At 55.4% G+C, this 12,259-nt stretch overlaps 1 protein-coding gene across 1 annotated transcript in view; it reads right to left on the reverse strand.

The window, feature by feature from the left end:
* Window positions 1-12,259, reverse strand: part of WWP2 (WW domain containing E3 ubiquitin protein ligase 2) — a 59,083-nt gene that overhangs the window by 37,784 nt on the left and 9,040 nt on the right. Inside the window, 4 exon segments of the mRNA XM_075577212.1 lie at window positions 3,552-3,612; window positions 3,702-3,839; window positions 10,222-10,343; window positions 10,583-10,724. Of these exon segments, the coding sequence (XP_075433327.1) occupies window positions 3,552-3,612; window positions 3,702-3,839; window positions 10,222-10,343; window positions 10,583-10,724 (463 nt within the window).

Here is a 12,259-nt window from a genome sequence, read left to right on the forward strand (position 1 = left end):
AGAGGGGCGAGAGAGAGAGAGAGAGGGGCGAGAGAGAGAGGGGCGGAGAGAGAGAGGGCGAGAGAGAGGGAGAGAGAGAGGGGCGAGAGAGAGGGAGAGAGAGAGGGGCGAGAGAGAGGGAGAGAGAGAGAGGGGCGAGAGAGAGGGAGGGGCGAGAGAGAGGGAGAGAGAGAGAGAGAGAGAGGGGCGAGAGAGAGGGAGAGAGAGAGGGCGAGAGAGAGAGAGAGGGGCGAGAGAGAGAGGGGCGAGAGAGAGGGGAGAGGGAGAGAGAGAGGGGCGGAGAGAGAGGGAGAGAGAGAGGGAGAGAGAGAGAGGGGCGAGAGAGAGGGAGAGAGAGGGGCGAGAGAGAGGGAGAGAGAGAGAGGGGCGAGAGAGAGGGAGAGGAGAGAGGGGCGAGAGAGCGAGAGAGAGAGGGGCGAGAGAGAGGGAGAGAGAGAGGGGCGAGAGAGCGAGAGAGAGAGGGGCGAGGAGAGAGAGGGGCGGAGAGAGAGAGAGAGGGGCGAGAGAGAGAGGGGGCGAGAGAGAGAGAGAGAGGGGCGAGAGAGAGAGAGAGAGGGGCGAGAGAGAGAGAGAGAGGGGCGAGAGAGAGGGAGAGAGGGGCGAGAGAGAGGGAGAGAGAGGGGCGAGAGAGAGGGAGAGAGAGAGAGGGGCGAGAGAGCGAGAGAGAGAGGGGCGAGAGAGCGAGAGAGAGAGGGGCGAGAGAGCGAGAGAGAGAGGGGCGAGAGAGCGAGAGAGAGAGGGGCGAGAGAGCGAGAGAGAGAGGGGCGAGAGAGCGAGAGAGAGAGGGGCGAGAGAGCGAGAGAGAGAGGGGCGAGAGAGCGAGAGAGAGAGGGGCGAGAGAGCGAGAGAGAGAGGGGGCGAGAGAGGAGAGAGAGAGGCGAGAGAGAGAGGGACGAGAGAGAGAGGGGCGAGAGAGAGAGGGGCGAGAGAGAGAGGGGCGAGAGAGAGAGGGGCGAGAGAGAGAGGGGGCGAGAGAGAGAGGGGCGGAGGAGAGAGAGGGGCGAGAGAGAGAGAGAGGGGGCGAGAGAGAGAGAGAGGGGCCGAGAGAGAGAGAGGGGCGAGAGAGAGAGAGAGAGGCGAGAGAGAGAGAGAGGGGCGAGAGAGAGAGGGGCGAGAGAGAGAGAGGGGCGAGAGAGAGGGGCGAGAGAGAGAGAGGGGTGAGAGAGAGAGAGGGGCGAGAGAGAGGGGGGCGAGAGAGAGGGGGCGAGAGAGAGGGGGGCGAGAGAGAGGGGGGCGAGAGAGAGGGGGGCGAGAGAGAGGGGGGCGAGAGAGAGGGGGGCGAGAGAGAGAGGGGCGAGAGAGAGAGAGGGGCGAGAGAGAGAGGGGCGAGAGAGAGGGGGCGAGAGTGGGATAATGGATTCAGCTGCACATGGAGTCCTTGGTGATTTAGAGATTTTCTCTCCTTCTCAGGTTTGCTCTGCAATTAGTACAATGCAGCATCCCGTAACAATGCTGCCCCCCTAACGTGATGCAGACGGTCAACATGACCTCTGACCTGTATCTGCACAGATCTCAGCGATTCCAGGGCTGCTATCTGTCTCATCTGCCTGGCACTTTTCACAGCCGAGTAAGAAAAATAGCGGCCAACCCCAGTTACATAACATAGGTGTGAGGAGGGGTGATCTGGTCTATAAAGTGCGAGTAGCCAGACACAGTGTCATCTCCACATTACCTTGTGTAAGTCCCTTTATCTCCCTTAGTACAGGGATACAGACTTTTATTTTTGTTCCTATGGGCAGGGCTGTAATCCCTCAGCGCATGACAGAGAGAGAGATCCTCCTGGGAGAAGATGAAACCACAGCAGGACACGTTGCACACTATATCAGCACCTGCCACGGGCTGAGAGACACCCACTAACCCCTACATCCCTGTGTGTAACTGTTACCTATGTTATATGTAACCATTATACCCTATCCCGTTATTCATGTACTGTGCAATCATTGTACCCTACCCCCTGTTATTCATGTACTGTGTAATCATTGTACTCTACCCCCTGTTATTCATGTACTGTGTAATCATTATACCCTACCCCAGGGGAGCGCAAACTTTTTGTGCTGCGCCCCCCTGTCTCTCTGCCCCCGGCTCTCGCGCCCCCCTGCCTTCCTTCAGCCGCGTCAGATGACGCTGCGTGGCCGTGTGACGTCAGGTCACATGGTGCCGCGGCGTCTATTGACGCCGCGTTGCCATGGCGACGCAACACAGGCGGCTGAATCCCGGTAAGTAAACAGTTGCAGGGGCCTCACGCGATCCCCCGGCATTTAATTTAAATGCCTGGGGGAAGAGCGCGGGGCCTCTGCAACAGCCCGCGCCCCCCCAGCACAATCTCCCGCCCCCCCTGGGGGTCGCGCCCCCCACTTTGCGCACCGCTGCCCTACCCCCTGTTATTCATGTACTGTGCAATCATTATACCCTACCCCCTGTTATTCATGTACTGTGTAATCATTGTACCCTACCCCCTGTTATTCATGTACAGTGTAATCATTATACCCTACCCCGTTATTCATGCTTTGGCAATACTGAAATGTTCTTTTGTCATGCCAATAAAGCTGATTTGAGAGACAGAGAGGGGGTACAGAGAGAGGTGGGAGGGGGTACAGAGAGAGGTGGGGGGGGGGAGAAGAGGGAGAGAACAGAGGGAGAGAACAGAGAGAGAGAACAGAGAGAGAGAGGTTGCAGAGAGAGAGAAAGGGGTTGCAGAGAGAGAGAAAGGGGTTGCAGAGAGAGAGAGAAAGGGGTTGCAGAGAGAGAGAGAAAGGGGTTGCAGAGAGAGAGAGAAAGGGGTTGCAGAGAGAGAGAGAAAGGGGTTGCAGAGAGAGAGAGAAAGGGGTTGCAGAGAGAGAGAGAAAGGGGTTGCAGAGAGAGAGAGAAAGGGGTTGCAGAGAGAGAGAGAAAGGGGTTGCAGAGAGAGAGAGAAAGGGGTTGCAGAGAGAGAGAGAAAGGGGTTGCAGAGAGAGAGAGAAAGGGGTTGCAGAGAGAGAGAGAAAGGGGTTGCAGAGAGAGAGAGAAAGGGGTTGCAGAGAGAGAGAGAAAGGGGTTGCAGAGAGAGAGAGAAAGGGGTTGCAGAGAGAGAGAGAAAGGGGTTGCAGAGAGAGAGAGAAAGGGGTTGCAGAGAGAGAGAGAAAGGGGTTGCAGAGAGAGAGAGAAAGGGGTTGCAGAGAGAGAGAGAAAGGGGTTGCAGAGAGAGAGAGAAAGGGGTTGCAGAGAGAGAGAGAAAGGGGTTGCAGAGAGAGAGAAAGGGGTTGCAGAGAGAGAGAAAGGGGGTACATGGAGAGAAAGGGGGTACATAGAGATAGAGGGACAGAGAGACAGAGAGAGAGGGGGGCTGAGAGAAAAAGAGACAGACAGGCATACAGACAGGAAAAGAGAAAAAGGGAGAGAGACAGATGGGGCTGAGCGAGAGACAAGGGCCAGGAAAAGGAGAGGTAATGGAGAGGCAGTAGAGGGCAAAGAGACAGAGACCAGATGGTGATATAAGTAACAGAGAGGATAATACACAGGAAAGGATGCGAGAGGGGGACCGCAGGGTATATACAGTGACTGCAGGTACAAACCTCTCTCTGTCCAGGTCATAGTGACCGTTCTCAAATGTCATCTCGGAGTCTGTCACAGCCGCTGCAAAAGTAAAAGCAGACGGTGGTCAGGAGCCCTGCAGCCTCCTCTCCTGCTGTGCATACACAACACATATATCAGAGAGTACTCACCCTCTGTACTCGCTGTGCTATGGGGAATATTGCTCATGTCAATATCAGGCCTATTGAGGACAATTGTCACCTCCCCCCCGGACACCAGGCTCCCTCTGTGCGCTGTCTGCAGGTTGAGCCGCAAAGGGACACTGTCCACTGAGGGTCAGAAACATAGAGAAATGTCAGTCCCCAGATGACGTCTCTCAGCCATCTGTGACCTACACACGCAAACCCAAAGTATGGCTAAGATTTCCGTTCAGGCCACGTCCTACGTATCACAGCTCTGCAGCCGGCTCCCAGCATCCAAAACGAGAAAACATATTTCCCTAGAATGGCTACTGGCTTTACACTTCCTGAACCCTTTTCATTTACCTGAAGACGCATCTTACAGCTCCAAGGTGTCATTTATTGTGTGTGTGTGTGGGTCAGTTTGGGTATGTGGGGTTATGTGGCAGAGGTGCAGGAAGCTGGTAAGATGTGACCACCTTGCATAGGAACAGGAGGTGGCAACACGTCAGCTCCAATGAATGGACAGGGCCCCCAAGGAGCTGCAGGAGAGCAAGGACGGCCTGCAGTGTGTGTATGTATATGTGTGCGTGTGTATGCGCGTGTATGTATGTGTATAGGTATGTGCACCCGTGTGTGCACGTGTGTAGACATATTTGCTGTGCATCACTGTGTCTACATGTGTGTAGTGGTATGTGCTGCGCATCCGTGTGTACATGTGTGTAGAGGTATGTGCTGTGCATCATTGTGTGTACATGTGTGTAGAAGAATGTGCTGTGCATCCGTATGTGTGTAGAGGTATGTGCTGTGCATCCGTGTGTACATGTGTGTAGAGGTATGTGCTGTGCATCAGTGTGTACGTGTGTAGAGATGAGTGTTGTGCATGTGTGTGGGTTGTGTACTGGGCTGAAGGGGTAGCTCAGTGCTAATGTCACAGCCTTTGAAGTGGGTATGACTGTGAGCAAGTCACGGTATCTCCCTGTGCCTCAGGCACCACCATTAGATTGTAAGCTCGATGGGGCAGGGACTCATTGCGTCTGTGCCATGCATGTTGTTGACGTGCACATTTATATATGTTGTGCATCAGTGTGTACACGTGTGTTGTGTATTTATTCATTTTGTGCATCAGTGTGTGGTGTGTATGTGTATAGGTGCATCTGTTTTGTCAGAAGTTGTGTGTGCGTCAATGTGTATAAGTGTATCAGTGTGTGTCAGTTTGTACACATGTTTTGTATGTGTATAGGTGTGTGGGTGTATCAATGCATTTATCAGTGTACACTTGTTGTGTGTGCATAAGTGTATACACGTGTGTGTTTCAGTTTGTCAGTGAACACGTGGGGTCAGTGCACAGATGTGTATGTGCATAGGTGTATCAGTGTGTAGACATGTTGCGTATGTGCATAGGTGTGCATACTTATTGTGTATGTGTGTCAGTGTGCCCACAAGTTGTGGGTGTATATGTGTATCAGTGTGTGTGTGTATTTCAGTGTGCACACGTGTTGTGTACGTGTATAGGTGTCTCAGTGTGCAAACATGTTGTGTGTCTATCAGAGTGTGTGTCAGTGTGCACGTGTGCACGTGTGTGTGTATCAGTGTGCACGTGTGTGTGTGTATCAGTGTGCACGTGTGTGTGTATCAGTGTGTGTGTAGGTATGTGAGTGTGAACACGTGTGTGGAGGTGTATCAGTGTACACACATGGTGTGTGTCTGCGTGTGTGTGCGTGTGTGTAGGTGTGTGTAGGTGTGTGTAGGTGTATTAGTGTGCGTGTATTAGTGTGTGTGTGTAGGTGTATCAGTGTGCACACGTGTGTGTGTGTAGGTGTATCAGTGTGCACACGTGTGTGTGTAGGTGTATCAGTGTGCACGTGTGTGTGTATGTGTATGTATCAGTGTGTGTAGGTATGAGTGTGCACACATGTGTAGGCGTATCAGTGTGCACACATGTTGTGTGTGTGTGTGTGTGTGTGTGTGTGTGTGTGTAGGTGGATCTGTGTGCACATATGTGCATCAGTGTGTGTAGGTATGTGAGTGTGCACAGGTGTGTGTGCGTGTTGGTAGGTGAATCAGTGTGCACACGTGTGTGTGTGTAGGTGAGTCAGTGTGTACGTGTGTGGGTAGGTGTATCAGTCTGCACACGTGTGTGTGTCAGTGTGCACAGGTGTGTGTGCGTGTTGGTAGGTGTATCAGTGTGCACACGTGTGTGTAGGTGAGTCAGTGTGTACGTGTGTGGGAAGGTGTATCAGTCTGCACACGTGTGTGTGTGTGTGCACACGTGTGTACCGGTCTGTATAGGTGTGTCAGTGTGCACACGTGTGTGTGTATATAGGTGTGTCAGACACAGCTGTGAATGGCCCTTTCTCCTGCCTCACACAGGGCCCATTGTCCGCTCCCCTCTCCCGATGACACTAATGGTCGGGAGGAAGCTGCTGCCGGAGCCGCCGGCTCTGCTGCTTTTACAAGGTGTATCAAATTGGGGGAAACGAGCCCCTCCCCCCCTCCCCCCCTCACACACACGCACCTCTCTGTTCCCCAAGTTAAATAAACATAGCCTGTGAGGGGGGTGCAGGACACAGAGGGGCTTTCAGTGCCCTCCCCCAGCACACAGTGACGCTCTGTACCACTCTGTACAGCCGCTGTGCTGTTTGTGGAGCCAAGAGGGTCTCCCACCGCACAGCGATTTAAAGCCAATTATATTTATATTTGGGAGGGGGCAGCCAGGAGAGGGGGGGGGCAAGGGGCTGGCCGGGAGAGGGGGGGGCAAGGGGCTGGCCGGGAGAGGGGGGGGGCAAGGGGCTGGCCGGGAGAGGGGGGGGGGCAAGGGGCTGGCCGGGAGAGGGGGGGGCAAGGGGCTGGCCGGGAGAGGGGGGGGCAAGGGGCTGGCCGGGAGAGGGGGGGGGGAGAAAGGGGTCGGCCGGGAGAGGGGGGAGGGGACAATGGGCCTGCCGGGAGAGGGGTTGGGGGGGGGATAATAAGGAGGCGACCGGGAGAGTTGGCGTCTCTCCTGCTCCTCATTAACCCCTCAGAGCACAGGAGGACATCTCAGCCTGTGTCACCTCCACATCCCGGACATTTAACCCACGTCAGGCAGAGCTCAGAGGACCTCATACTTTAAGGCCAGTAATAACGTGCGCGGCAGTGATAATTGCCGGTGTGAGCCTGACGTTGCTATAGTTGAGACGCGCGAGCGGCCATGAGCGTTGGCGCAGCAGATCTGTGGAAATGCAAGAAATTTGTATTTTCACGTTGTTGCCGCTGTGAGCCAATCACAGTGCGGCCTAACGCTGTGACATCATAGCCACACCTCCTAGCCACACGTGTCATCGCTTGCCCTAGAGAGACTAAAAGCGCGCGCCACGTGCAGCAGCGCGTACTATATTACAGGCCTAAGGCTGCGTTCACGCTGCCACTGAGCGCGCTCACGTCAGTTTAAAAAAAAAATCAATCTGTACGGCCACGCTCACGCGGCGCACGCGCTCACAAGCGAGGCGACTGGGGAGACAGAGCAAACCGATCATCAAGCGCGCTGAAGGGTCACATAACCAACCACCACCAGTCAATGCACACAGCCACACAGCGACACGCCCCGGCCACGCCCCCACCATCGCAAAATTCTGCAGGAAAGCCTGCGCTGATGCTTGGTGAGTTGGTGACGTCACCGCTCAAGCATGAGCGCGCTCAGCGGCAGCCTAATAATAATCATCCTATGCCAGCGTGCGCGCGCACACAGGCTGCCCCCAGCGCGCGCACACAGGCTGAGACCAGCGCGCGCACACAGGCTGAGACCAGCGCGCGCACACAGGCTGCGACCAGCGCGCGCACACAGGCTGCGACCAGCGCGCGCACACAGGCTGAGACCAGCGCGCGCACACAGGCTGAGACCAGCGCGCGCACACAGGCTGCGACCAGCGCGCGCACACAGGCTGCGACCAGCGCGCGCACACAGGCTGCCTCCAGCGCCCGCACACAGGCTGCCCCCAGCGCCCGCACACAGGCTGCCCCCAGCGCGCGCACACAGGCTGCCCCCAGTGCGCGCACACAGGCTGCCTCCAGCGCCCGCACACAGGCTGCCCCCAGCGCCCGCACACAGGCTGCCCCCAGCGCGCGCACACAGGCTGCCCCCAGCGCCCGCACACAGGCTGCCCCCAGCGCCCGCACACAGGCTGCCCCCAGCGCGCGCACACAGGCTGCCCCCAGTGCGCGCACACAGCCTATGCATTTAAGGACATAAAGGGACATGCCCATAATTTACAAAGAACTGCCACCCTGCCTCCCACTTCAGAGGCCAAACACCAAGAGAAGGAAACTTGGTGGGGAGAAGCAGGACGGGGTGCAATGCAGAACCCCCAGTCTGCAGAGGTGACACACCCCTCCCCCCCACGGACTTGTGACAGTAAACGTGGGGATCTCCCTGATCTGCCCTCAAATTAAAGCCCACAATGGATGCCCATTCTGTACACCTCATCACGGAGGATATCATCATAGTGACACTTCATCAGGAGCAGGCAGGGAGGTCTTCTGTATATGGGGGAAATACTGCCATCCCCAACACACACCCATCCCCAATGTGACATTAACCCTGCCATCCCCAACACACACCCATCCCCAATGTGACATTAACCCTGCCATCCCCAACACACACACATCCCCAATGTGACATTAACCCTGCCATCCCCAACGCACACCCATCCCCAATGTGACATTAACCCTGCCATCCCCAACACACACCCATCCCCAATGTGACATTCACCCTGCCATCCCCAACACACACCCATCCCCAATGTGACATTCACCCTGCCATCCCCAACACACACATCCCCAATGTGACATTAACCCTGCCATCCCCAACGTGACATTAACCCTGCCATCCCCAACGTGACATTAACCCTGCCATCCCCAACGTGACATTAACCGCCATCCCCAACGTGACATTAACCCTGCCATCCCCAACGTGACATTAACCCTGCCACCCCCAACATGACATTAACCCTGCCATCCCCAACGTGACATTAACCCTGCCATCCCCAACGTGATATTAACCCTGCCACCCCCAACGTGACATTAACCCTGCCACCCCCAACGTGACATTAACCCTGCCATACCCAACGTGACATTAACCCTGCCATCCCCATCGTGACATTAACCCTGCCATCCCCAACGTGACATTAACCCTGCCATCCCCAACGTGACATTAACCCTGCCATCCCCAACGTGACATTAACCCTGCCATCCCCAACGTGACATTAACCCTGCCATCCCCAACGTGACATTAACCCTGCCATCCCCAACACACCCATCCCCAATGTGATATTAACCCTGCGATCCCCACACACCCATCCCCAATGTGATATTAACCCTGCGATCTCCAATTCAGACACACCCAGCCCCAACGTGATATTAACTCTGCGATCCCAAACAGACACACACCCCCAATGTGACATTAACACACACACACCCAGTCCCGTGATATTAACCCTGCGTTCCCCAACACAGACACACTCAGCCCGTGTATCGGTGTGTGCATGTATACCAGCGTCTGTGTATGCAGGAATACCTGCGTGTATAGAGGTATACCTGCGTGTGTGTGCATATGTTTATACAGGTATTCCTGCGTGTGTGCGCGCATACCTGTGTGTATGCAAACCTGCGTGTGAGTGCATGCGTGTATACAGGTATACCTGCGTGTGTGTGCACGCGTGTATACAGGTATACCTGTGTGTGTGCATACCTGCGTGTGAGTGCATGCGTGTACAGGTATACATGCGTGTGTGTGTGTGCGCATGCGTGTATACAGGTATACCTGCGTGTTTGTGCGCATGCGTGTATACAGATATACCTGCGTATGTGTGCGTGCATACAGGTATACCTGCGTGTGTGTATCTATATAGCTGTACTTGTGTGTGTGCATGTGTAGGTAAGCATATGCATGTATAGGTATTCGTGTGTGTGCGCGTTTGTATGGGTATATTATGTGTGCATAAGCGGATATAATATATATACAGTTTGCACTTACAGTCTCAAAAGTATCCTGATGCTTGTCCCATATGAATAAAATAAACATATAGCTACCACAAACTGGTCCCGCGACAGAGAGACAGCGCACACAGTCGTTTGTTCTCCGGAGAACAAACTACTGTGTGCTGTCTGTCGCCGGATCAGTTTCTGGTAGATATAGATATAGATATTCACATATAGATATATACACACACACACACACACCAGTCCTATTCCGTGTCCTGTCCCCGCATTTGGTCATGCTCTATTTATGACACATACAAGTGACAAGAAGATGATCATGTGACCGACACGAGGCAGTGCTCCCAATATCTGTCAGCAGGGGGTGCTGTGCTCTATCATCATACATTTACATACCGTCAGCACGAGCCACAGGGAGTTGCAGGTTTCCATGGCGATACCAGGAGTCTGCTTATCTGACCCTTAATGTGAAATCGCACTCGGCCTCTGAGCTCATCAACACACCACGTTGCCCCCTCCTCCTCCTCACCTCCTGCCTCCCCCACTTCCTTCTCCTCACCTCTGCCACCCTCATTACACAGCGCACTCTGCAGGCTCACGGACGCTGTTCCCAGGAGTTCGTTGCGCAGTTTGTGACAGCTCCACAGCTTCACCTCCAGCAGACTGTGAGAGGTCACATCCCTGGGGGGCGAAAGCATCAGCATGGCAGAGACAGTCACGATCCGAGACAGCCACAGATTTGCCCCCCCTACCAAGAAAGCCACCACTCCGAGACAGTCACCAACCCACCCCCCTGAGACAGCGCGCGTGTGCACTCCCCCCCTCCCCCCCCCCCCAACATATAATGCAGACATCTGGAAGACGCGGTGCAGACAGACTGCTCTCTGCGAGGGTGGACACACAGGTCATGATTTCCTTACAAGCTGATGGTCTCGTTGAACCGCAGCTCTGGGCCCCCCGTCTTCTTCCCGGTTTTCTTTGTCTCCCCAGGGAGCCCGTCCACAGACACCTCCAAGAAGCAGCAGACGCTAGACTGGCAACCGTGGAGCTTGGCAGAGACCGCTAGTGAGAGAGGATTGAGATCTCAGGCACTGCATGGTCACCAGGGGGGGTCATTTCAGGGGTCAAACACCCTAAGACAGGGAGGTTCTCAACTTCAGTCCTCAAGGGCCAGCAACAGGTCAGGTTTTCAGGATATCCTTGCTTCAGCACAGGTGGCTCAATCAGTGGCTAGGTCTTAGACTGAGCCCTGTGCTGAAGCAGGGATATCCTTGGAACCCGACCTGTTGGGGCGTTTTGAGGACTGGAGCTGAGAACCCCTGTCTAAGAAGACAGTAACAAAATCACAGCAAAGAGAGAGAATTGAACCAGCGTACACCACTGCAACTGGATAAGTCAGCCCTGGGCAAGATACAAAATGGGGGACTCCAACTAGCTCAGCCTGGCCATAGTGAGAAAACCAGTAACAGAATAGTCCAAACATCCAATGTTTCACAGCAGCCCCTTCATCACGATAACTGTGTCACTGCACATCTGTGCCCTACTATAACTGGCATCAGCAAAATAATCCATTATACACTGACACACTACCGCGCGCCCATAACATGCCAACGCAGACTAGCACGACACCCGCTGACACAGCACTGTGCGCCCAACATACGCCAACGCCGCCTAGCACCGCGCGCCCAACATACGCCAACGCAGCCTAGCACCCAACATACGCCAACGCCGCCTAGCACCGCGCGCCCAACATACGCCAATGCAGCCTAGCACCCAACATATGCCAACGCAGCCTAGCACCGCGCGCCCAACATACACCAACGCAGCCTAGCACCCAACATACGCCAACGCAGCCTAGCACCGCGCGCCCAACATACACCAACGCAGCCTAGCACCCAACATACACCAATGCAGCCTAGCACCGCGCGCCCAACATACGCCAACGCAGCCTAGCACGCCACTCGTTAACACAGCACTGTGCGCCCAACACATGCCCATGCAGCATAGCACCACGGGCCCAATATACGCTAACGCTGACACAGCACTGTGCGCCTGACACGCCAAAGCAACCTAGTTTGACAAACTCCGACTGGCACTGTGTGACACAGCAGAGGGCATAACACCTCGGCACGGTGTGACACGAGCGGACGTTACACCCCGACACGGTGTGACACAGGAGCGGGCGTTACACCCCGACACTGTGTGACACAGCAGAGGGCATAACACCCCGACACTGTGTGACACAGGAGCGGGCGTTACACCCCGACACTGTGTGACACAGGAGCGGGCGTTACACCCCGACACGGTGTGACACAGGAGCGGGCGTTACACCCCGACACTGTGTGACACAGGAGCGGGCATTACACCCCGACACGGTGTGACACAGGAGCGGGCGTTACACCCCGACACGGTGTGGCACAGGAGCGGGCGTTACACCCCGACACTGTGTGACACAGGAGCGGGCGTTACACCCCGACACTGTGTGACACAGGAGCGGGCGTTACACCCCGACACTGTGTGACACAGGAGCGGGCGTTACACCCCGACACGGTGTGACACAGGAGCGGGCGTTACACCCCGACACTGTGTGACACAGG

Source organism: Ascaphus truei, chromosome 19, assembly GCF_040206685.1.
Source record: "Ascaphus truei isolate aAscTru1 chromosome 19, aAscTru1.hap1, whole genome shotgun sequence".
NCBI classification, from domain to species: domain Eukaryota; kingdom Metazoa; phylum Chordata; class Amphibia; order Anura; family Ascaphidae; genus Ascaphus; species Ascaphus truei.